Source organism: Empidonax traillii, unplaced genomic scaffold, assembly GCF_003031625.1.
Source record: "Empidonax traillii isolate 1590-97213 ecotype Southwest subspecies unplaced genomic scaffold, ASM303162v1 scaffold385:size1130455, whole genome shotgun sequence".
Lineage (NCBI taxonomy): Eukaryota > Metazoa > Chordata > Aves > Passeriformes > Tyrannidae > Empidonax > Empidonax traillii.
The window spans coordinates 830,816-857,123 of record NW_020955578.1 but is presented as its reverse complement, the minus strand read 5'-3'; the positions used below and the strand labels follow the sequence as shown (position 1 = coordinate 857,123).

Sequence of the window (26,308 nt, the reverse complement as noted above, 5' to 3'; positions counted from 1 at the left end):
GTTAAGTTACAAACATTAAAAAAATGAATGAAGAGATCTGTGCTGTGATTTTGGAAAGCAAATCTTGAACCGTTGAAAACTGGAAAACAGTGGTACAGTAAGCTTACTGTTTGTAATTAAATTATGCCAGAAGGTACAAGACAATTTTTTCTGGTCATGGAAATGTATAAGGAAGAAGATAGACTAGACTTCAATCTACTCAAACTACCCCAAGAACTGGAATTGGAGAGCATGGAGCAAGGGTAGTAAGGTGGCTAGTTGTGAGCCAGCAGGGATCTGGAGGCAATCTACCTGGCACTGCATGTGAGTTAAGGAGCCATGCTGAGACACTAAGTTTATTAACACAGATGTAGCACTGGGCAAAAATAAATGACCTGTATCTGGCAGATGTTGGAAACTGTACATTGTGGTGCTGCATCCCGCAGATGGATTGCCTTGGCTCTGCACTAGCTCACGCCTCTTTGCACCATATTTGTTGTACACGAGATCTTACTCGGTTTCTGTTGACTAGGCAAACTCCCTGTAGGCTCCATCATTATTGATTTATTATTTTTATGCTGATAGATTGGGGACTCCTGTTCTGAAATAGGACCTTCTAGTGTTTGACAGGGTGCAAACCACCCAAATTACTGCAATCTACTGCTTTTCCTAGGGAATTAAATGAAAAATTTTAGCTCAAAAGCGTGGCTTCAGATCTGTTAGCTTTTTGCTGTGATCTGTTAGTAAGTACTGAGAAGTTTCCTATCTTTCTTCTCACCTCTTCAGTGCCAGAGTCAGTGAAGGAACTGACTCTTAGTAACAGGAGCACAGAAGATCTTCAGGTAACTTGGTCAAAGGCTGAGGGGGATGTTGATAAATATGAGATTCAACTCCTCTTCAATGATATGAAGATCTTCCCACCCATTTTCCTTGGGAACACCATTGAGGAGTATTGGTTCACAGCTTTGACTCCAGGACGTCTATACAAAATTCTTGTCTTGACCATCAGTGGAGATGCACAACGTGCTACTTTCATAGAAGGCCTGACAAGTAAGAAATTATGTGGTGTTAAAAATGTACTGAGGCTTCTCTAGAATGAAGCACTGAAAATCAAAGGTGAAACATGATCTTATTCAAGCTCCAGTGTTACAACACTGGCTCAGAGACAGCAGATCGCATTGAAAATCACACTAGTACTACAAACAACTTGATCTGTTGCTTAATAAACAAATTTCACAGTTACCATTGCTTGATTATTGGCAGATCATCTGATTTGTTGCATGGGAATCATATTGAGATGTCAGCATTTGGGTTTCTGTTATTCCCGTGCATGCCAGTTGTTTGCTCAGTATCCGTAGCTAAATTGCTATCTATTTTACACCTCTGTTACCCACCTGTAATGAATGGGTGTGGTAATAACTGCAGAATGGCTAATTACCTAAGGATACATAAAGAGATTTGATTTTTTGAGATGTTTTTAAGATATCATGTGGGCAAGAGGGAGGTTATGCAAATAAAATGAGGCAGAAACTGTTTATGTTGCATTTTCTTTACTTTTGCTCCTATGAAAACAGAGAATTGCTTTTCTAAAATGGCATAATCCTACACAAATGTCTTACACTTTACTTGTGTTTACTTGTGGGTGAAATTACTCGTACCTGTAAATGATCTTTGTCCTTTGAATTATTTGCTGTGGCCATTAAAAGGTAGAAAGTAGTAAGTCTGGATCGAACAGGAAATTTGTTAGCAGGTGCCTTTTTGTTCCCTTTTTTTTCCAGTTCCAAGCGTGGTCAGAAACATTCACGTGTCACCTAATGGCATGACAAACAGCCTGAAAGTGAGCTGGACTCCTGGAGGTGGAGATGTTGATTCCTATACAGTGACCATATTTCAGCAAAACCATCAGCTTGATTCCCAGAGTGTCTCCAAACATGTCTCTGAGCACACGTTTCACAAGTTGGAAGCTGGGGAGCAGTACCGGGTGGTGGTGCAGTCTAACAGTGGCACCTTGCACAACAGCTTAGCAGCTTTTGGGAGAACAAGTACGTTTCTTTTGAGACAAGGAGCAAGTTGTATTATGTCTTCCCATAAACTGACCCTTATTCAATAATGTTTATGAAGGTACCATTGGATATGGGGACACCCAGACTCATGAGTGACTTATTAGACTTTATATCAAAGAGCATGAGTCGTGACTCTTGCGAACACTTAGCATGGGTCTTTTAATACCAGTGAGATGTCACATGACTAGCTTTACTTGAGTGAATGTGTGTGTAATTCAGGTCCCCAGCCCAAAGTCTGCCTTCATGGGATGAGTTCAGTCCCATCCCTCTCATGTTTTAGTAGGGTCAAGGCTTGTTAAACAATATATTGCTCCAGTATCCTGCACATCAGAACATACAAAACAATCCAACAGCTTACTTTTAATCTATCCTCTCTCTTTAGCATCTACATGTGTTAATTACCTGTGGCCTTGTGCAACAGCTGCTGGCTAACATTTTCTGTTCTGTGCCACTATGTTGCACTAATTTACAGCTTTATTTTTCAGTTATTTCTCATATGCCTTTCTTAACTGTTTTGGTCAGTTCACCCCACTCTCCTTCTCCCTCTTTTCATGACAGTTTGTAGATATCTGTTGCTTCTCCATGCCCACTTCAGATGTCCTTGATGCTCTTTACATTTGTCCGATTGTATTTATGCCTAGGAATTATTTGTTTTGATAAACATATGCGCAGACATTCCTTTTCCCACAAGTGAACTTGAAAGTGTATGAAGTTACGTTTTAATAATTACTTCATTCTCATTTGTTTATTGAATGGTCTGTATTTCACCTGGTAATGCCCTGCCTTTAATTGTTGTTTCCAGTTCCAGCCTCTGTCCAGGAATTATTAGCCGATCACGCTTATAGCAGTCATTCCTTGTTAGTAACCTGGCAGAAAGCTCCTGGTGTAGCTGAAAGATACGACATCCTGCTCTTGAATGAACAAGGAGTCCTTCTGAGCAACAAATCAGAGCCAGCTACTGCCAAACAGCACAAATTTGAAGATTTATTAGCTGGCAAGAAGTATAAAATACAAGTTTTGACAGTCAGTGGTGGGCTCTTCAGTAAGCGTGCAGAAACTGTTGGCCGAACAGGTAATCAGAACATCTTGGTTTATTTATAGTTCCCTCAGTCAAATAACATTAAATACATGAATCATCTGTATATCTTGATTCTGAAAAGATTCTAGTAAGGAACAAACTTCAGATATTTATGGTAATTTTTCTTGATATGTGCTTGGTATGTGAATCTGAAATTCATTATCATAACAGTGTAACCATGATTCATAATAAGGATATTAAACTAAAGTGCTGAATGCTTCCCTCGGTCTGTCTGTTATGGAACTACCTGAATGATTTATTGTCATTAAGTTTTTAAATCACAATCTCAAGGCTCTTAGTGCAGGATTTGACTCACTGGCATCTCATAAATGCTTTCCTCTTGTTTCTGACAGTTGTTGCTGGTATTACTTAGCTACTTGTGGCTTAACTGAGATTTATTCCAGCCATGAGTTGTTACTTTACTAAAGGTTCAACTTAGTGGCTAGACTCTTTGGTATTTACTCTTGCATTTATCCTTCTTTTCAGTTCCAGCAGCTGTTACAAATCTGAAAGTCACAGAGAACACCACCGATCGACTGTCCTTCAGCTGGACCACCTCGCAAGGAGAGCTTGATTCATATGACATCTTCCTGTACAACCCAGATAAATCCCTTCATGACAGGATTTCAGGAGAGCAGCACCTCCAGCAATGTTCATTCCAGAACCTGCGTCAAGGCAGGATGTATCGAATGGTGATTGTTACCCACAGTGGAGACCTCACTAATGAGTCATCTGTTTTTGGAAGAACAGGCAAGAATATCTAAGAAAACCACCTGTGCTCATGGGGGACACCAGTGAGCTGATCTGAGTCTGATGCTCATACTAAGCAACTTTCAGAAATATCAAAATTGTCTCTTATGTTTAAAAAGCATTAGATTAATAAAAAAGTAAATTCTGAATGATGTGGTTACAGCAGGAAAAATGAAGTGAAAAACTTAACAACGGTTTCCAAAAACCCAAGTCAGGAAAAGAGCGTATCAGCGTACGCTGCTTAAATCTTAAGGGGAAATGGCTGTCTCCCATCCTAAAAGCAATATTGGTCTATGAGTGGAAAAGGCAAAAAGGCAAACCAAGTAGGGTTAATGAGGTTGGCAATCTACCAGTGAAATAAAACTTTTTTCCCATGGGGAGCTCTGGCTGCAGCTTTGTGTTTGTTCAGCCACATGTGGGAAGCAGAGTTTTCTAAGCAGCTCTAACACTCTGTGAAACTTTTCTTTATTCTTCTGAGGCGCCATATAGTAATCCCTCCCTAAGACCATGTTTGCACAGTGGTATACTTTCTTCAACTGTCTCAGAATTGGATGTTTCCAAACACTGACTGGGAAAAAGCTGCTTAACACTTGCAGAACTATCCGTTATAAACATTTCAACCTGTCTTGGGAACACTGGCCGTTCAAAATAAGAAAGGAAGATACTGATGCTACCAGGATGTTTCCTGGTGCTTCCTGGCGTTCTGGCCAGCTGTGGTGGCTACCTACTTTTATTACATGATGATTGTTACAGGATAAGTGTAAGGTCTGTTTCCTTCTTCTCACCCTAAGGATGTTCTACATAAAACAGTACTCATTCCTGTTTTTTTCAGTACCTGCCCCAGTTGTTGGTCTCAAGGCATCCAACCGCAACATGACGGACAGTCTGTGGTTCACCTGGGGTCCAGCAGCAGGAGATGTTGACTTCTATGAGCTGAATCTTTACAACCCAAATGGGACACAGAAAGAAACCTGGCAAAGGAAAGACCTGAAAGAGTGGTATTTCCAGGGGCTCATTCCTGGCAGAAAGTACACTCTGGTTGTGGTGACTCACAGTGGTGACCTGACCAACACAGCAAAAGCTGAAGGAAGAACAGGTATGGGATGTTTTTTTAGTCCCATTTGTCTGAATTCATATTAGTTCAGAACTGTGCAGCAGACTTACTTACTCTTAGGAAGGATTTATTATATAAGTTATTGAAGTTGAAAAGATAATAACCTTAAGTACATTAAATTGATGGAAAGAAAAACAATCATCACTGTTTTTCTTTCAAAGGCTCAGGAATATGTAATGTCCATGAAGGTGACCATTATCAGCGCAGGTTTGGTAGCTGGCTGTGTACACAGGATAACACAGACTACTTTGTGCTGCATGAGGAAAATAATACGTTTCATCTTATTTGTCTTGTGCAAAAATTTAAGAATCTCTTTTTCTTCTTTCCTTTTTTCCCATCTTTCTGTGTAGCGCCCAGCCCCCCTAACACCGTATCCTTTACTGATGTTGCAAACACTTCTTTATCAGTCACTTGGCTGGGTCCTCCAGACTGGACAGACTATGACGATTTTGAGTTGCAGTGGCTTCCAAAGGATCCCCTCACCGTATTCAATCCCTACAGCAGCAGCAAGTCTAAAGTACGCATCATCTATGGCCTGCGACCAGGAAGACTCTATGAGTTCAGTGTCAGAACTGTCAGTGGCGACAACTGGAAGACATACAGTCAATCACAGTCTGCAAGTGTGAGAACAAGTAAGTAACAGTTTGCATTGCACCCACACTCAGCTGGAGAAGATGCAAAACTGTTAAATCTTACCAATTCGTTACACAGTCAGTAATCTCTATTAATTAATTCATTAATTTAATGGTGAATTCAGCTAGATTCTAAGCCCTTGCTGTGTGCAAGGTCAGCTGTTTAAAAGATTGAAAATGCACATACATTTATAATCCAGAGTGGGACTGTTTGGTTGCAGAGCCTGAATCAGTCAGTTTCAGGGGTAAAATAAGGTTGAATATGCAAACTCCTCTTGACAGTAGAAATTGAAATAAAATGTTTCTGAGTAATAAGACAGGAAGGATGAATGAAACTGTGCTGTACTAGATTTGAAACTGGAATCAGAGTGTTTCACTGCTCTGCGTTTCTGTCTGCGTTTGTGGATGTGTATCATCTCTAGCAACCTCAGTAACAGGCTGATTCGAAAAAGTGACCTGGAATTGTAAAAATAACTGAGCCTTGGCAAATCCTCATGTCGTTTGGGATGGGATTCAGCTTTCATTTGATATCTGTTTAGTAAGCTGTATAGCTTTGTAGATTTAATTCTGCATATTAATTAAAATTTCACCTGTATTTAATCACTTAAATGTAATGTCTGCCATCTGAAAGTGATATCCTGTTTTTATTATATGTCACATGTTATAAATGGTGCTTCCATATTACATGGATGAAGCATACGTCTGTGGTATGTTTTAGTAATATGGACACAGCATATTCTACCCAGGAAACCAGATCAGTCATGAGATTACACTATCAGTATTGACTGGTACTGATGACCACATATAACCTCCAAATAAATTGTAACAGTGTTCTAGAAATCCATTGCTTTGCAGTGTTGCTGTTCTTGTTAAGACTTAAGTAAGTAGGTTTTCTTGGCTTATTTTCACAATTAATTACTGAAGCTTCACACACCTGATGGGGCTGATGTCACTAGATCTGATTTCAGATGGCTAAAATGAGTTAGAAGACCTTGTGTAGTAATCAGACAGCACACAATTGCAGGAAAGGTGGGAATTCTGACCCTCCTGCTCTTATCTAATGGTTAATGCAGAATCTAGGAGCAGAGAATGTATGATGCCTGTCCCTTTTCTCACTGAGCTTCAACTTCTCAACGTTTTTCTAGAACCAGACAAGATACAAAGTCTTCACTGTCGGCCCCAAACCTCTACTGCCATCGCGTGTTCCTGGACTCCTCCTGATTCTGATTTTGATGGGTATAGTGTCGAATGCAAAAAAATGGACACTCGTGAAGTGGAATTTTCTAAAAGGATAGAAAAAGACAAATCTCTACTTAATATCATGACTCTGGTTCCTCACAAACGATACCTGGTGTCCATCAAGGTGCATTCTGCAGACATGACGAGTGAAGTAGTTGAAGACAGCACCATCACAATGATCGATCGTAAGTGGAATTCTGGGCTGCCCTGAAGAGAGGCAGTGAGCAGCAATAAGCAGTTGCTTGTGTTGGTTAGACAGCAAAAGGAGTTCTGAACTCCACAGTTGCCAGTGTGTGGCACTTACAGTCTTGTGGCTGAAGTAGACTGAACCTGTCCTTTGGTCCCTGCTGTGACAGACAGTGCAGGATTTTGATTATATTGCCTCTCATTACATTGCCAGACCCAATTATTTGGCTCATTCATGAAATACAGCCTGAGAAACATGAACAGTTATCCCATCACCCTGTCCTCATCATCACATGCCTTCAGTTGTCTTCATGGTTCTTGTTTGGCTTCCTGTGTCTGGCCATTTCCTCTCACGTATTGGAGGATGGAAACCATCCTCAACACAGATATGCATCAGTAAGGACACTGGATTGTGGTACTGCGTTCTCTTTGGGTTTCTGTACAGTCTTCTGAGGTGCTACTTGACCAAATCACCTGTAGGAATTTTACATGAGGGAGGATCACAGATATCCATAGCATATGTTTTGAACCAGCTTCTTCAGTTCTCCACCCGTAGGCTGCTGAGTGGAGGGTAGTGGTAGCATCTGCTGGTGCCTCTGAACTGCAAGGCATCACTGCAATCAGCAGCCTGCTCCAGTTTTTGCAGTACCTCAGGATTCAGTGGCACAGCGCAGGGCAAAAGCTTGAACTGTTCCAGGGCTAAACTTCTCAAAAATGACAAGATGGCCATGAAGCCTATATTCAGGATACCTCTATAGCTGCTTATTAAAAGCACGATTTTTTGAAATGCTAGATCATAAAAATAATGTTTGCTTTGGGAGATACTGAGCTAAGCTGCAGAGTTCAGTCACCAACTCACCTCCATTCTGCCATCAATTGTCATCAATTGCAACCTTGTAATCGCCTTCCTCTACCACAAAGAATGTTACCAATGCAGATGTAGTAACAACTAGCTATATTTGTCAAAAGAAGTGAGAGTAAGTCCTATTTGAAGGTTAGCTGTTTCACCTTTGTTCTTGTTTGTGTTTCATGTGTGTTTGTCACTTACTTGTTTTGAACACTGCTCCTCTCTCAGGCCCCTGGTTAACACTGGAGACCCCATCACAAGGGAACACAAAAATTTGCAGCTAGACTTTATAGAGGTTTAGCTAAATTAGGAGGTTTAGCTAAAGTACATATAAATGTGGGAATTACTGGTTCTTTTGAAATTTAGCCACTTTTTTACATATTGGATATTTTCCATATGTGCAATATAGTTTCAGTAATACAGATTGTTAAAAGATTCAGCAATGTAGATCCTTAAATTCCCCACTTTTGCCACACTTCCTTCCCTGTGTACTTCGCTTTTCGGTTTACTTCTGCTATGTCACTGTTCAAGGTATACCTTTGTATCACATGAAGAACATTTCCTATGGAAATTCTGCAGGCAGTCTGGAAAATGGTACTCTGTAATTGAATGCTGTGTCTGACTGACTCTGTCTGTTCTTCTGGAAAAGGAAGCAGCAGTGTAGATGCTTAAAATAGGTAAATTCCTATAGTGAGTGTGCTAAGTGGCCTACAAATGACTATCATAAACTTGTGTCATTTTTAGTAGCTACAATTTCTGATTTCATAGACTTAATAAGATTTTAATGCGTTTCCATTTAGGCTTCTGCAGGAATTCCCACCGAGGACCTGTCACTGTTATTATGGTGAACTCACTGCTGGCTTGTTTCATCTTTTGGCAGTTTTCCTGTGGGAGGTGAAGACACTTCCTTGTTTGCAAAGAGAATAGAATTAGAGACTTGGATCCAGGCAGCTGAGATTTATTAAAAATTGCATTTCCCTTACTAGATCTAGCTCACAGCAAATACACAGAGAATGCTTTCTCTCTATTTTTTATTTATTTATTATTTGTTTTAATTACTCAGGTCCTCCTCAGCCACCTCCAGACATACGAGTGAACAAAAGAGAGGTGCTGATTACCAAATCCTCCATCAACTTTACTTTTAACTGCAGCTGGTTTAGTGATACTAATGGAGCTGTGAAGTACTTTACTGTGGTTGTGAGAGAGGCTGATGGTAAGTGGTTTAATACTATTCTCTCTACAGCCTATAGGAGTTGCATGGGGAGGTACATCCCTATCACTGCACAGCAGAGGGATTTCTCCTTGCCTAGTGGCTGTCGTACAGGTTTTGGATCTATACTTCCTCCCTAGCCTGGGGATGTAGGAACTCAGTCCTATCCTCAGAGAGTCAGTACCAACTGCAGAGCTCACACAGAAGGTTACATTCTCACTCTAGGTTACATTCTCATGTACGCTCAGACAATTTCTGTAGTAGGAGACTTACTTTGGATGCCATTGGCAGCGGACATGGAAGAAACTGCCTTGCTATGCACAGATCTCAAAAGGTAGTTTAAATGTTATGCTGAAGCACTAAGACAACTCTTTTGGAGAGTCTTAGTAAGTCATGCTGAGAAGTCAAAGGTTTGCCAAGTGATGTTTGCTTACTGAAGAAAATTACTTTGCATGCAGCACTGTAAAACAAAACAGAAATTGTCCTTGTGGCATGCATGTAAACCTCCCTTTCTACAGTTGACCTATATGAGGCAAATCAGATGCATGTCTCAACAATTAATACCTTGTTTTTAGAAGTGGCTTCATTTACTGGCATGCCAGGATATATTTTGTGACCCTTATAAAAGTTGCTTAATCTCTCTGTCTATCAGCCCTTGGGAAAAAAAGCAGAGATAATGTTTCCACTCTCTGCTCTGCCATGTTTGTACCGTAAAGGTCTTTGAGAAAGGGACTGCTCATTGCCATGGCTTTGCCTACCTGAGTCCTTTAACCATTATTGTGAATTTACATTCAGAGAACCTCTGTCATTTCCTATTGTGGTTTTTCACTATATAGAGTAGACTTGTCGGTGTGTGGATTTTTTCTACTTGCTTTTTGAAATAGCTAGTAATAGGATCCAGGAATCTGAATCACAGAAACTCCCAACAACAGCACTGGAAGAAATGTCATAGAATTGGATTTTACCTGTGTAATGCCTATATCAGCATTGTATCTGGGAAAGTTACACTGAGGTCTTGCAAGGAAATCTGCCTAAAGAAATAATAGAAGGGTTGGTACTAGAAACAAGGTACCTTAACCACTGTAGCTTTGTATTCATGAGGTAGCCTCCAAGAAATAGAAAATTGGATAAGAATGTTTGTCAAGAGGTTGAGCCTATAAACTGCATCACATTAATGGCTGTGGCATCTGAACCTTCTGTTTTTCTCTGCACATGACGCAGGTAGTGAAGGACCAAAGCCTGATGAGCAGCACCCATTACCTTCTTACCTGGAGTACAAACACAACGACTCTATACGCATCTACCAGACAAATTATTTTGCCAGTAGATGTGCTGAGAATCCTGACAGCGACTATAAAAGCTTTGACATTAAGCTTGGAGGAGAAATGGAAAATCTGGGAGGAAAGTGTGATCCAGATCACCACAAATTCTGTGATGGACCTCTAAAGCCTCGAACTGCTTATAGGTTAGATTTATGTTGGTAGCTGTGCTCTGTCACATTATTAGGCATGATGCTGTCTGGGTGCCTGATCCATTTGAGCTTCTGTAGATTAGTAGTTGGGTTGTACAGTGTTCTTTGTGTTTCACTGTAAATTTATAAAAGTTTTATCCGTGCCCCCGTTCCATGGGTAACAACCAGTTTTTCGCTAGTTTGGAAATTATATGATTAATTATGCACAAAACTGTGCAGTGAATAGGCTTATTTATGTACCTCAACTTGATGGGAAGTTCTCTTATAGCTGCTAAATATTTCTTTGGAAAGACTTAAGACCATCTGCTAAGTCAGGAGAAGGCAAGTATGCTTCACTCAGTCTGTACGCCAGCACTACCCCACACCAGTCCTTTGGAACAAGCTAGAAAAACTTGGAGGTTATTCTATCCTGTGGCACCATCCCTAGGCTCCAGAGCTAGGCCCAGGTTAGCTGTAGGTTGTAGAAGAGGGTGACTGCCAAGACCAGGCTCAGCAGTTACGCAGGCTGTGAGACCAAACATGAGCTCTACAGGGGCTCAGCCCACAGGGGGCATACTCTCCCAAGAGACCTGCAATCTTCTCACTGAAAAGGCACAGGGACAGAAGGCACATGCCAAGGAGTGCACATCATACCTCTTAGCTTCTTCATCAAGACAGTGCTACCCTACTATAGTCTGCTCTCATTAGGGCACATTTCCCAAAAATTCAGTCTGGGAAATACCCACATTACACAGAGAACCAAGAGGACTGTAGCAAATCTCCATTAGTACAGCCATGCCCAACCAACTGAAGGGAAAACGTGTCCCCACCAAGAAGCATTTCTGAGTCCTCTCCCCTCTGCAGCTTCTGCTTGTCCTGACTTCAGGCATGGGCAGGCTGTGTGTGCCAGAGCCCATCTGTTACCTCTGCCAGGGTACCTCAAAGCCCTCAACCTGTACTAGCTGGGCTCCCCAGTATTTAACTCAGGGATCAGTATGATTAATTAAGTAGAATACTGATTAATTAGTATTTAACTCAGGTGCCTGTATTAAGAATTGTCTGTGGGGGTGGAAAGGTTTTAATTATCTCTAAGGGGCAAATAAGTTCTTAATTGTCTCCTGTTGGCTCTGAACATCTTGTGAGCCAGAACTGTAACCATACTGATGCTTTTTTTTAGGATCAGCATACGGGCTTTTACCCAGCTTTTCAGTGAAGACCCGCAGGAACTCCCTAAACCGCTCTTTGCGGACACCTTCTTCTCTTTACCCATCACTACAGAGGCAGGTTAGTTTCAGGCTCATTATCAGTGACTGTACCATGTGATTATATATTGTGCTGAAGAACAGTCTGGTATCTAGAGCTATTTGTAAGGAGTGGAACAAAAATGGATTCCTGTGCATGTCCTGAAGGCTGCTCTGAGGTGAGGCTGGAGCCGTGTTTTATCTGGCCTCTGCTGAAAATTCAGAGGACTGCTTGCAGAGCTGCTGGCAGCAGAGAAAAGGATAAATGCTCAGTGAATTATAACCAAGAAAGCTTCAAAGTGCGAAAGAACCATATAATGGGGTTGTGCTTTCTTTTACTGTGTTTGGGAGTGAAAAATTTTGTGTAATGTTTGGAAAAAATAAGGACAGAAAATCAAGGCCAGGTTTTAGCTAAGTGTTTAGGTGCCTTACACTTCCTCCTATTTAGCCATTTTCTTTAGCTGATAATAACAGATCCCTTGAGAGTAATTGATTCTCCAAGTCTTCTAATCTTTCCCTCAAGTTATATTAGTACACTGTTTTGTTTCTAGAGCCTCTGTTTGGAGTTATTGAAGGTGTGAGTGCTGGCTTGTTTCTGATTGTGATGTTGGTGGCTGTTACTGCTTTATTTGTCTGCAGACAAAAAGTTGGGTAAGTTATCAGTCTCTGTTACTGAAGTAATGTCAATTTATATTTATTTAAGTAATACAGTATGTAAAGTGTAACTGTAAAATTGGAGGAATGCACAGAACCATTCAACAGACAAAATCTGTGTCCCGCAGTATCTGTGTACACTAAGTGTAGAACTTACATAGTAAGAAATATATGTTTTTTATTCAAATGATGTCATAATTATGTCATAGAGGATTCTTGTAACTTAGTTTTCAATAGAAGTCAGAATATATCTGAAAAACTGGCTTATCATTCAAACTGAATGTCTTTTGTTTCTAATTAATTGCACCTGCATTGTAGATGAAAAGCTATTGAAACTGATCATTTAGATATTATCATTTCAATTCAAAAATATTGGGTGTGGCATTTACCTCAGTGTCCAAAAGATTAGTTTAAACTTTACTTCTCATTTTTTGTCAGTTACAGTTGTGTATTTTACATTTTAGATGAATCTTAAATAGTGAACTTTAAATACTTCATATTTTAAATATATTTTAAGAAGTGAAATACTCTATCTCAACTTTGGAAAAAAAGCTTTATCCATTTAAATCATTTTGCATGACCGGGAGATGTGAAATTCCTTATGGTTTCTGAACTTTAAAAAAACCCCTCAGCATTTCCATTACAAGGAAAACACTGAAAATCTAAAATTCAGTTCTTTTACTGATACTAAATTAAGTCTGTATTTTTTGAATTTGCTTTTCATGTGCCAGAATTTCAGATTGAAAGAAGACTGTTTTCTGACTAGTCATAGCTTTTAGCCAAAACAGATAAACTTCGTATAGAATTTGGTTTCTTGTTGTAAGTTATATAGCCAGCAGAGTGGCAATTACACCAATATGGTTTTCCCACATCATGCATAAAGTGTTCTCTAAGGGAGGAGTCTTGAGGAGATGGCAGGAAAAGGATGAAAGGCATCACTAACTGTATGGAGTAAGTACCACTTTCACGGCTTTCCCAAAGATTGCTGTGGTTCTACCACTTACTCCTGCTATGAACCTGGGCATCTGCTGGCGTGGTCTGCAGAGTACATGTTGGTGGAAGCTGTAGGCCTTTTACAGCTCTGAAAATCTCCCTACATGTTCCTCTCTGCCTGTGGAGAACCAACTAATTTAGGGCCTATCTTAGCAAAGGACACTGTCCTTGATGATAGACTGGGCTGGGAGTGTTTCAGAACAAGAAAATAGTCTTACTGCCTGTCCCATGCATACACTCCAGGTCACTATTGCCAAGCTAAAATCCAAAAAACTCTGTGCCCCAGCTAAGAGCAATGTTACATGATCAGAGCCACAAATCAAAACTTTCTTAAATTCCTTTTTTTCCAATCTACTGTTTTCCAAGTTATGTTATTGCCAACTCTTCCCAGTATCAGAACAGATATAACGGAATACCTTCCTTTTTATCCAGCAGTGGCCATGAGAGATCTACAGCAAGGCTGAGCATGCGCAGGGAGAGGCAACTGGCAGTCCATCTGAACTTGGGGCAAAAAGGGTAAAGTCAAATTTATTTTTTTAATATGGCATTGGGGTTGAACAGATCCATCTGGTCACTCACTGATGAATTGTTTCTTTTTCTTTTGAAATCATTTCTAGGAACCGGAAAACTTCCAGGTAAAAAGAAAAAAAATAATACCTAAAAAAGCTTCTTGGTAACCAACTGTATAAATTATGACTGCGATTCATCCTGTGATTTTCTTCCTCCTGTTGAATATTTTAGTCCGATCAAAATCAGTCACTTTGAAGCACACTTCACCAAACTTCAAGCAGACTCCAACTACCTTCTGTCCAAGGAGTATGAGGTGGGATCCTAACCTAGGCAAAGGACTTGCTTTATGAAGGGGCGGGCTGGCTGAATCAGCAGGTTAATGCATTAGGAAGCTCTGCATTTATCTTATTCACACAAACCCAAATAAATTGGAGTGTTTCAGCTGAACTCCACTTGTCCAAGTGCAGAAACCAGCTCTTCATTTGGCATAACATCTTCTGGTTGGCAGCCTCTGCCTGATACCTATCTGGCTGAGATCAGATTTGCATGGCAGCGTGTGTGTAATACACCATGGAAATTACCTGCCAGACATGTACTTGGTTTAAAACAATATGATTACCTATGTAATTTCAGTTTGTTTTTTAAAAAAACAACCACTCTCAGTCATGGCCTTTGAGAGCTGATAAGCACTGTTTCCCACTGTGTTGTCACGTCCTTGGATTATTTTCACCTCGCGTTTTATTCTTTTTCTTTTTTTTCAGGACTTGAAAGATGTGGGTCGAAACCAGACATGTGACATAGCACTTCTGCCAGAGAACAGAGGGAAAAATCGATACAATAATATATTGCCCTGTGAGTTTTAGGTTTGGTTGTGTAATATTGCATCACACCAGCTATTTTTCACTTTGTTTCAGCAAGTCTAGTGGAAAAGAGAGTGCAGCCAATCCCTTCTCTCCTTCCTGTCAGAGATGAAATATCTCTGCCAGCTCAGGTTCTGGTGGTTGGAGGCAGATGATGCATAGCCCTGAATGGCTTCACACAGACCAGTAATTTAGTTTCACACTGGAGGTGTAATGACTAGCATTCAGCCCAGGGAGAAAAACCTTGAGCTATTAGGGGCATTCAGTCACTGCTGGTAACAAGGATAATAGAAATAACAGTAGGATTGTTTACATATGGGGTATCATCCATTCAGTGCTCTTTGACAGCCTTGCCAAATCTTTGTTCTTCAGAGCACATAGCAAACTTCCAGTACAGTGAAGAGCTAGTGTGATTCTGCATGGTACATGTGTGAGGTTAACCCTGTTCTCCCAAGGCAAGATCTAGACCTGTCTGTCATTGAGAGTTTCCTCCTTTAATCTCCTACATGGCACTTTTGGAGGTAAAACATTAAGGAAGAACACCACATGACTCACTGCTCCACATCCCCACTAATGGACGTGGTATGTGCTTGCAGCACAGCCTCACAGCATCCCCTGTTGTGCCTGCCTTGCCAGGCTGGGCAGCATGCTTGCACTGTACAAGAAATGACACCTGACCGAAATCCAAGGTGGCATTATCTCATGAATCAGTGACCTGGTGGCTTAGACATTCTGTACATTCTGTACAGAAGGCTGTTTACCTAGGGAAGATGTTTGGCCTGCTCCACATGTTAGCTCAGAAGACTGCTAAAGCACAACTGTTCTTTCAAGGACAGAGCTGGGCACTGCTTTTCAGTACAGCACACTGGTGTTAGGATCAGAGGGGGATGCTATTGTGGCCCTTTTATTGTCATAACAAATCCTGTGCAGCTCAACAGAGGAAATTTTGGATATTTACTACTTCCTTCTTACCCAGCCATCTCCTAGTCTTTGGAACACTCCACAGCATGCATGAATGAAAGAGGCAGTAAAAATAAAAACAGTTATTCCCTTTAAATTAGCTCTTCATATAAAATCTTGTAAGAGTGCTGCCAGTCCTTTCAGAAATGCATTTTTGTGAGTGAGAGAGGGACTGAAAATCACTTGTTATCAATTTCTTCCTAGATGATACATCAAGAGTGAAGCTATCCAATGTGGATGATGACCCTTGCTCAGACTACATTAATGCGAGCTACATACCAGTAAGTGATTCAAGGATGGTGTTTTACAGTCCTCCCTTCAGTGGTAATTTGTCCTTAATCTAAAACTGAATATAAAGCTTGATAATTAGGGCCCCTCTCCTCCTTCATTGACTCACTTGAGCTAAAAATCTGAGAACTTATTTTGTGGGTGTGCTGAACGACTGTGTCTGACTGCCATTAACTGTGAGTGATTTACCCAGCACTTAAGGGCACTTTCTTGGATTGCTATAGTTATGTAAGATAGCAAGTCATATTGACCAAGGACACATTTTTAAAGGTTGCTGATTTTATACAGTGTCAACTGTAGCTATCACTGCAGGTGGCGTCCTCATTGTGGAGCTGTAGCTCATCCTGACAGCATTGGCATCTGGCAGGGTGGTGAAACTGGCTGAAATTAAAATAATGCCCTTTGACGAAGAGTTATGATTGATAATAGCAGTGGCTTTGGCAATCCAGATTTCAAGCCAGAACTCAGCTAATTTATTAAAAATGGTAAATAAAGCAAAAGCTCCTTGCAGTTTCAAAATTGCTTGAGACTATGCTGAGCTCAATAGAAAAATAAAAAGCTTTGACTGCCACAAAAGGAGCAGTATTTAGCTATACTGCTAGAGTCTCTTCCTTCTCTTTGTTCCAACCAATCATTTGCTTCCAGGTCCAAGGCAAAAATTTAGTTCTCAAAACTATTGTCCCAGCAAAGGCATTGTTCCTGTAGAGCTCTGACTGCAACCCTGTGGCTTGTTCAGTTGCTAGAAGATATTTTTTTCTGCCTTTTTGGAAACTAATGGAGTTCTCTTTATTTGCAGGGCAATAATTTCCGCAGGGAATATGTAGCAACTCAGGGCCCTTTGCCTGGCACCAAAGATGAGTTCTGGAAGATGGCATGGGAGCAAAATGTTCACAATATTGTCATGGTAACCCAGTGTGTTGAGAAGGGCCGGGTAAGAGTGACTCTTCTTTATTATTAATCACTGTTTTAACATTTATTAAAAGTTTTTGCTTAGTATTTGCATCACACTAATGTCATAAAGGGCCCAGTTAAGGACATATACCGGAAGAGATAAGAGGTATAATATAAATACTGGAGACAGATTAAGGCTGGGAAGTGAGGATGCGGAGACTATCCCAAGATCATGCAGCATGTCAAAGTTAGGAGTTAGGAACAGAGCTCATTGTTTCTGGTCTCTAATCCAGGACTTTGTCCTCTAGCACTAATACAATTCCCTTAAGCATGCAGAAGGACAACCACCAACAAAAAGTGCTTGTTGATCCACATCAACTCTGATCAACTTCTACTTCAAAAGTAAGCTCTGGAGAGCAAATGTTGATTGGTAAATAGATCAAATTATGTATAACCCCTGATGTAGCTAGCAAAGAGACTACTCATGCACTTCACATCCTACTGAGTGCAAGTGGAGCATACCTCCCCAGCTATGACCACGTTCTGCCTTCTTTGTAAGGCAGAGAACAGGTCTGTTAGAAGACTGAACAAACTTGAAGTAATGATCACCTAGTGGCACATACAGGGTCAGTTCCTTTCAGTTTACCATTTTATCCTGAGAGAGCGTGAAAGCCAATGCAGAATAGGACCTGTGTCCTTTTGCACCTTACTGGCTCTAAGTGGGACCCTACAGTCATATCTCAGCAAGAGGTGAGGAAACGGGCACTGGAATTGACCTCTCATCCAAGCAGAGGTCTGAGAAGAGTTGATGTGGAAAATGTGCCCCAGAAGAGGGCATCAGTGAAGTGCTTCCCATTCCCCCCATCACAAACATCAATTATGAGAACTTCCACTTCCCATGCTAGCACTTCCTGTGCTAGTCCATTCCCATCCCAGGCACTGTTTGTTGACATGGCAGGGAGTGGCATCTCTCTCTGAATTCAGCTGCTGCCTATGTTCCTTTCTCCTCAGACATGGGAGGTCTGAAGTTTGCTTCTGCTAGTGCTGAACAGAACCATTGTTTACAGCCGTTTCTAACATTGAGTCTGTCTTTGTGTCTCTGCAGGTAAAGTGTGATCACTACTGGCCCCTCGATCAGGATTCCTTGTACTATGGAGACCTGATTGTTGAGATGTTGTCTGAATCAGTGCTCCCAGAATGGACAATACGAGAGTTTAAAATCTGCAGTGTATGTTTGCATTCTTTTTTTTCCCTAATGAATTGGCTTAAAACACCTGCAAGGCTAAATTAGGAAGGATAAATTTCATCTGCTGTAGCACAGTTGCATCATGCCCAGCTCATGGCAGCTGTAGCATTTGCTCGGAAGGTGCATGTTGTATGTGTCTCTTCCTCTCTGGTCCTGATGACCCACACATTTGAATCCCAACAGGAAGAGCAGCTTGACTCAACAAGGCTCATTCGTCACTTCCACTACACTGTATGGCCAGATCATGGTGTGCCAGAGACCACCCAGTCCCTGATTCAGTTTGTCAGAACTGTAAGAGATTATATCAACAGGACCCCAGACACAGGACCAACTATTGTACACTGCAGGTATGTGCAGCACCAAAAGGTCAGTGGCACAGAGCTCTTGAGCATACCCTTGGGAAGTTCCCAGATGTTCATCCCTGTTAGACCTTGGGCAGCCACAGAACATGAGAGATAGCTGATGAGCTTAAGTCTCCAGATACATTAGAGCACTATTTCCAAGGCACATGCACTAACCCACAGCCTTACCTTGGAGATGCCTTGAAAATTATTCTTAAGGAACCACCATGTCTCTGTGGGACCACTGGAGAGAGCTATAGGTGCCAGCAGCTGCCACTGCTCATAAGCTTTTGCATTCTTATATTGCCCATGTGCTGCTCTTATGGCCCAACATTTGAATCACTAAGGAGTGTTCTAAAAAGGTAAGATATGCCTGGAGTGAATCTGACTACATATGGATGTTAAAACCAACTGACAGATCCATCCTTTCCCCCATTCTGACTGAGACTCCCTCTCTTTACTGCCTTTTCATGCTGTTCTGCTCTTTTGCCATCTCTAGCAGTCATAGGGCTGCTCTGATCTGTAGTCCACCCCTACACATCTATACAAAAAAGGCAAAAGTGGACTGCCTGATCTGTAATCCACTGGCCAGTTGCAGCAGACTATAGGGTTACAGAGAGAGAGAGAGTGAGTGCAGTGTGGTTTTGCATCCTCTGATAAAGCCATAGGTTCACTGGTACCACCTGCTTGTAGTATCTGACCCTCCACACATTATATGGGCTGAGGGATGTATTGTGCGTGACCCCACCTGTACAGCATGTGCTGCAGCATGTCAGATTTACACTGTTATCAGCAAGTCAGCTTTCCTCTTTCCAACCTCCTGCCTCCAGAGCCCACTTCCCAGTAGTTCAGCTACTGGGAACTCTGATACTTATCTTCACTTTGCCCTTCCACAAGGCAACAACCAACAGATCTTTTAGAAACAAGACCACAGCTGTATCTCTGGGGGGAAAAAGTTCAAAAAGAGTCAGATGCAGTCTTTCAGTGTATCTCAATGATTGAGTTAATCCAAAGCAGAAAGCAGTGCAGGCAGTAGGAGAGGTTCCTCTACCATCACTATCCTTTCCTCCTTCCTAAGTAAATTCCACTATAAGGTGTTATAAAGTCCCAGAGGTGCCATTTGAACAATTTGCTTCTCACCCTGGACATCTGAACTTTAAAAAAGTATCATATGAAGATATTGAATGCTTTTATCCATCTGCTTTTCAGTCTTCTGGATTGTTTTCTTTTCCAGTGCTGGTGTTGGCAGGACTGGCACATTCATTGCCCTGGACCGAATTCTGCAACAGCTAGATTCAAAGGACACTGTTGACATTTATGCAGCAGTACATGATCTAAGGCTTCACCGTGTTCACATGGTTCAGACAGAGGTAAGTTTTGGATAGCCTTCTATGCAGCAACACCAGCTACAGTATCTAATAATCAGTCTCTCATCATAAAGGCTTTCAAAGCACTTACTCCACTGTGAAATACTACTTAGATGTATTTTAGCTCTGGGAGAATTTCTAGTTCAGGGTTTTTTCCATTGGCTCTCATACAGTGGGTCCAAATCATAACAAGTGAGGACCAAGTATAACAAGCTATGCTTCTTCTAGATTCTCTTTTTAACACTGGCCCACAGTTGTCCCAGCAGCATTATGCAGCTGAAGCGTAACAGCACACTGTTGCTTTACAGCAGTGTCCAGTAAATGATCTTTGAGGAGAGATAGGTTCTTCATGGATGGATCTAGAAGCCAAGCCTAAACCAGACAGATAGGTTGATGTAATGGGGAAAAGAAATGGAGGGCAGAAAAAATTAGAATTTTAAAACTCTAGGCACTGTGACTTTGTGGTTTTGCAGTTTATTTTTTATTGAGCTCCTCTGTCAATTAAAATGATATTGGAAAGTTGATTGGCATTCTCCTAACATACTATGTGAAAGCAAGTACATTTATTCTCAAAGTGCAAAAAGGGTAAATGTTTGGTATTTCCTTCTGTGCTTTTAAAACTGAAAGAAAATCATATTACAATAATACCAGCTAAACGCTTAGGAACTGATTTAGTAAAGGCAAATTGTGGAGGCAAGTCTTTACATTTTCCGAAAACATTAATAGAAGAATCAGAATAAGTTTGATGGGTCTACCTGTAGCTTGATATTAATAGAGCTCTTTGCTGCAATTTGGAAATAAAAATGTCAGTGGCGTGGCAGTGTTTTCTGATAATGAAAATGTTTCATATGGGTATAAAGAGAGGCCCAACTGAAAAAAACACAAAAAAAGGGATTCCTGGAAATATCGTAATCACAGAAGACCTTCGTTGGAGGGGAGACAGATTCTTAGCCTGGTCTGGGCATCTTCAGAGACAGATCCATCTTACCTTCTACATTTCCATCATCCGTAGTCTGCAAAGGTGGACAGGCATCTCCGGAGGCTGGCTTTTTCCCTAGCTGGAAAAAGGAGGCAACTACCTCAAGAGCCTAAATTTGATGTCAGACTTTAAGACAACTAAAGTTGTGTGATACAAAGACTATGTTTGGCATGAGCTTGAAATGATGTCTAAGTCAAAAGGCAGCCAGACCCCCACAAAATATCTACAGCAACAGTGAGGAGCTGAGCCTTCCCACTACCAGCACTACATGCCCTTCTGTCCCAAAACATCTGTGACTCAAGTTGAACCCAGATCCCTGTGGTAACCAGTCATGCCCCTGGAAGAAGTAGCAATCAGCACTCCAGAGACAGACTAATAGAAAACTTTTGCAGCTCACACCTACTTTCCCCACTTGAGCTGTAACATGCTTGTAGACTGATCATGTAGTTGTGTCAGTGTGCAGTCACTGAACTGCTGTATTCTCAGCAAGTCTTATTAATATGAACTCTCAATTGCATCCTGTATATGGTTTCTGACTCAGAACTGTGTTTCATCAAGGTGGCTTGGAGCACAAGCAATACAGTCTCCCGTCCTCCTGCAAAGAAATAAAGTAAATTTATCCTTGAGTGTTATGGTGATTCAGAGTTTGCAATGAGCAGTGAATTATCTTTTAAGAAACAGTAAAGGAGGTGGGGAAGAACAAATCTGCTCCACAAACTACATTTGATGTGTGTGAAGACCCTAGTTTCTGGAGTCCATGTCTTGGCTTCCACAATCTGTTTAGGGATTGGCATAAAAGATAGTTTCCCTTCTGTCAATACAGTGAAAGCCAAACCCCGCTGTGGAGCTCAGGCCAGCAGACAGTACCGTTTGCAATGAGATGCTCCAGCCAAAGGTCACAGCACCATCACACTTGGCGTTATTCAGCCACAGAAAAACAGCAACAACAAAACAATGCCCTTGCTTCAAACTTGGCTGAAAGCTGTTTAAGAAAAGAGACTGCAGCTGGAGACATGCAAGGAGTAACAGAACACTGTGCATTGTCTTAAAAGGCAGTGTTCTCAGCACAGTAGCTGTAACACAGACCACTTCAGTCGCGAATGGTCTCTGTCAAAGATTGTCTCCATGCCTTGGCCAACTTTCTGTCGTGTTGTTGGGTGGGATGCAGGGCTCTGCTCCACAGAGACAGCAGCTGTACATGCATAAGAGTAGATATCCTCACTTTCCCAAAGCCGGAGCACTGAGAAAATGGCACAGAGCAGTGGCTGAATTTCTTGTGGAAAATAAGTAAAGAAGATATGAGAGGAGAAAATGCGTATAATTACTGGAGAAATTATGTTATTGATATGTAAAGATGCTCAGCCTAACTATGGGTACCATGTTACACTAATCTAAACCACAAAAAGTAGCAGAGCCTGGAAGTTTACCAATGTATTCTATTAAGGCAGTTTGATGAATAGTCAGTAGTCAATAATATTCTGACCCTCCTTACTTCGGTTGTGAATGTCATCTTAGTTCCTTCTATGAAAGGCACTCTTCAGAAAACTCATTTGCTGCATAGTCAGAAGCAATCTTATATTTTAAAAATACTGATTTTTCCTGAAAATTTGGCTTTGTCAAAGTTCTCTGAAATATTTATATATTATGATAAAATTCTGTGGAAAATACTTCTTTTCAGAACAAGAAAACACGGGAAATTGTTTGTCTCTTCTGCTTGCTTCCCTGTACATATTAATTCTTTTACACATATGTTATACCAAAGCATTCGAAAGTAGTAGCTATCCAACACAGCACCATGTCAAGTTATGCCTTGCAGTTGCTAGAGCTTTCATTCATGGCGCGATCTATCAAAACTTACTGTGTTCCTTTATGTTTTACTGGTATTATTTCTAAAAACAGGTGATCACAAAAGTTTACTATATTACTAGTGTGAAAAGCAGATTAATTTTAGAAGTATATTTTCGTTTTAAACACCACCATTGATTTTGTGTGAGGGAGTTAGCTTGTAATGCTTTTTCACAATACATAAAATTAAATTACAAAATTTCTCAGAGTGCCTTAAAAACAAATCTTTTGCAGTGTCAGTATGTGTATCTACATCAATGTGTGAGAGATGTGTTAAGAGCCAGAAAACTTCGCAGCGAACAAGAAAATCCCTTATTTCCGATATATGAAAATGTGAATCCAGAGTATCACAGAGGTAACTTCAAGTTTATCAAATTGTAAAATGTTTCAAAGGTAATTGACGGACAACTGTGTTATCCCTTACCACTGATGTTTGTTCTCTTCCTGGACCTTCATTTCTTCACTCCTCTGCTTTTGTCACTCTTGCAGTTGTGTCTTTATTTCCTTCATTATTAGTCATTATAAAATCACTTCCTGCTCCTACCTTACCCTGTCTCACACTTCATGATTCCTCTGCTGTTGGGGGAACCGAACCCCTTTCCTATCAGGATATTGGCTTTTACCTCACCAGTCTTTACACCATCCACCCTTAAGCATGCTGAGGCCACTGGCTGTGCTCACTGGGCTCTTCTGTCCTTCATGGAGTTCGATTTCTGTCCTGCATCCCCCTCATTTGTTGTTGACTATATAGGCAGCCCTAGGAGACTTCCCATCTGCCTTGACTGGAAAATGTAGATGTTGCAGGCTGTGCTCTCTCTTTCCCCACAAACTCCCCATTCTCACAGGCTCTTTTCCTATCCTGTATCCAGTCCCTCACTGATCAGAGATGCCAAAGTAGCAAACCTGGCACTGGCACTGCCCTTCACCTCCTGTTCCCATGGCCAGATGGCCAGTTTGAAGAAGCTGTAAGCAGAGGTGGTCTGTGTGCCTTGGTAGAGCTGATTCTAAGGGTCTGCAGAAGTTTTTAGGGTCAGACAGCAGGATCAGTAGCTCCACAAATTTGGACATTAGGAACTGAGGTTATATAATGAGAGATCAAAACAATTTTCTTGATCTAGCCTGTAGAAATCAGACTTGTCATCAATAGTTAGAACAGGCTTGGAGGAGGCCAATGACTGAAATAGCCAGGTTTCCACAAGTTGAGAGTCCTAAAAAGCAGAGGTGGGATTTGCTCTTTGCTGTCACGTCAGTCACCAGCCAGCACTGCTGCCACACAAGCTCCTCTCAGAGCACTGTAGTCAGCTGGCAGAGTTGAACATGAAGTTGAACATGAAACCACCTGTGTTGTTTTCCTTTTTCTAATATCAGTTTTCCTTGCTTTCAGATCCTGTTTATTCAAGGCACTAAGAATGTTAGAGATACCTACTTTTGTGACCACACTTGATGACTTGGGGGTTTGTTTGGGGTTTTTTATGTTTGTATTTCATGCACCAGAAAGGTGCCAGACCTTTCTACTGAGACTGTGTATAATTTATTGGTCTGGTGATTTTTTAAATAGATATATAAATTAACTATAATAGGTATTAATGTATATAATTGTAATTTGGCATTATGTAAATATGTATTTTTTCTATATTGTTTATATTAATATTATGCTTCAGATAATACTATTTTTTCTTATCACAGTTTTTATAAACTGTTCTACATAAACTATTTTAAATTCAGTGGCTAACCGGACTGCTGCATCTGGGGTGGTATTGGCATGACACGGGAAAAATCCTTTAAGGAGAACCTCATTTTTTTAACTAGTTCAGTGTTTGTGAGATGAAATAAGCTACCATTAAACAAGGGAACAGTAGTCCTGTATAGGAATTACAGTGCTACTCTACACTTCAAACTTACTGCTTTTCATCTGACAAAAATGGGTATAACCCACAACACAATGGCATTTTTAAATTAAATAAAATTTACCTTTTACAGGACTCAGTAACAACTGAGCAAAACAGGTTTCACCTCACCGGAAGCAACAGTCTCAGTCTAATGTGATATAGTAGAAAAATACTGAACAACATACACTGCCATGAAGTTTAGCAGACTTGTCTCCCACCACATACTTTGAGGGGAGACAGGCCACATTCTGGTTTCTTTACACTGGTTTAAGAGAGCAGAATCAGACAACAATCTGTCTGTGCATTTTCATGTGTGAATAATTCTAATTAAGAGAGATGTTCAAAAAATACCTCAGACGTTTGTGTTAACAGACCTGTAAGGATGTGAAGTCTGACAGCTTCCATAGCTCATTAGAAACAATGCTGTACCGTGAGAAATAAAAAAGTAGATAGATTGCAAACATATTGAAACAAAGATATATATCTCCATCAATTAGCACACCTGGCCTTATGCTGCTTGCAGCATAGCTGCCTTGCCCCAAGTGTTGATCACCTTCAAATGCCACTTGTTCTCGCAAAGTTTGGCCCCAGCATGTCTGCACAGAAAGAATCCTCCACATGAATGTTGCCTAATGCCCACCAACAAGGGCAGTGGAAATGGAAAAAGGCTTATCAGTAAGCCAGGGAATGTAAGCTGGCAGGGCAGTGCTAATCACAGAATCATCAAATGAATTGGTTTGGTTTGGAAGAGACTTTAAAGACCATCTAGTTCCAACCCCACCTGCCCCAGGCAGGGACTCGTTACTCAAAACATTTACTGACTGGAAGAAGTAAAAGAGCACTCAGCAGGTATCCTGCCCAGCCAAGTGGATTATACACAGCCTCTGTACTCTGCAGAGGCTTCTCATTCAAGGGTCTAAACACTGTTCAGCTATTCTTTGTCTTTATAAAGTGTTCTTCAAACAAATAGAGAAGAGGCAGTACATAGTTATTCTCCATCACTAAAAGAAGGAAGAGCTTCATAGTTCTTCTATCTATCCAATACTTTCCTGAGAGAAAACTTAGCTTGTTACTGAAGGCATTTGTCTAAATTCTGCTTCTGCTTTGGAGATAAATAAATACTTCTGAAGGCCTTCTGAGAACCAGTCAGTAAGTGACTAAGCACCTAACTGAGGATACTCTTGTGGCCCTGAGCCACGTGCCTTACTGGAGGTGCACATTCCTTGCTGTAGGAATATCTTCCTGACAGTGGCTGAAGAAATCTACCAGGCAGCTCTGACATAGTTTTCTTAAGAAATCATTCCAAAGCAGAACCAGCAGGAATGTGCACATCCATGTCTCTCTGGTCTTAGAGAGAAGGAAACAGCCCAATAGTCAGTCTTCCTTCCTATTCCATCTGGAGTCTCATACTTTCTTGACCAAATATCTTCATATGCCTTAGATATGAAGACTTCATATCAGCTTTCACAGCTGCTCGAAACATGGAAGCTTGGTTAATCTTTTAGGTGTTTCTGTATGAAAATACTGTTCATTCCTGGTTTATGTCCTCTTTGGCACCACACAAACCTCAAAATCCAGCACCCTTAATTGAAACTGAAGAAGAAAGGAACTAAGCATTAGAGTGGAAGACATTTTCACAGAGGAAAATCTAAGCAAAACCACAAAGAAATGTTCAGAGTCCTTCTTTTCTCTGTTT

The 26,308-nt window shown here is 40.9% G+C and overlaps 1 protein-coding gene across 3 annotated transcripts in view; it reads left to right on the top strand.

The window, feature by feature from the left end:
* PTPRB (protein tyrosine phosphatase, receptor type B) overlaps positions 1–25,123 on the top strand; it is a 58,904-nt gene extending 33,781 nt beyond the window's left edge. For 2 of the 3 annotated variants that reach the window (XM_027893252.1, XM_027893254.1), the window contains 22 exons: positions 766–1,029; positions 1,758–2,021; positions 2,845–3,114; positions 3,607–3,870; positions 4,703–4,966; positions 5,335–5,616; positions 6,762–7,040; positions 8,952–9,101; positions 10,320–10,563; positions 11,726–11,832; positions 12,341–12,440; positions 13,869–13,952; positions 14,054–14,071; positions 14,178–14,259; positions 14,708–14,798; positions 15,971–16,047; positions 16,851–16,985; positions 18,051–18,173; positions 18,375–18,538; positions 19,767–19,902; positions 22,958–23,078; positions 24,108–25,123. In XM_027893252.1, the coding sequence (XP_027749053.1) occupies positions 766–1,029; positions 1,758–2,021; positions 2,845–3,114; positions 3,607–3,870; positions 4,703–4,966; positions 5,335–5,616; positions 6,762–7,040; positions 8,952–9,101; positions 10,320–10,563; positions 11,726–11,832; positions 12,341–12,440; positions 13,869–13,952; positions 14,054–14,071; positions 14,178–14,259; positions 14,708–14,798; positions 15,971–16,047; positions 16,851–16,985; positions 18,051–18,173; positions 18,375–18,538; positions 19,767–19,902; positions 22,958–23,078; positions 24,108–24,130 (3,542 nt within the window). In that variant the 3' untranslated portion in view covers positions 24,131–25,123. The remainder of the gene's footprint in view (positions 1–765; positions 1,030–1,757; positions 2,022–2,844; positions 3,115–3,606; positions 3,871–4,702; positions 4,967–5,334; positions 5,617–6,761; positions 7,041–8,951; positions 9,102–10,319; positions 10,564–11,725; positions 11,833–12,340; positions 12,441–13,868; positions 13,953–14,053; positions 14,072–14,177; positions 14,260–14,707; positions 14,799–15,970; positions 16,048–16,850; positions 16,986–18,050; positions 18,174–18,374; positions 18,539–19,766; positions 19,903–22,957; positions 23,079–24,107) is intronic. The other variant, XM_027893253.1, reaches the window with a different exon arrangement.
* The last annotated feature ends 1,185 nt before the right edge of the window (positions 25,124–26,308 follow it).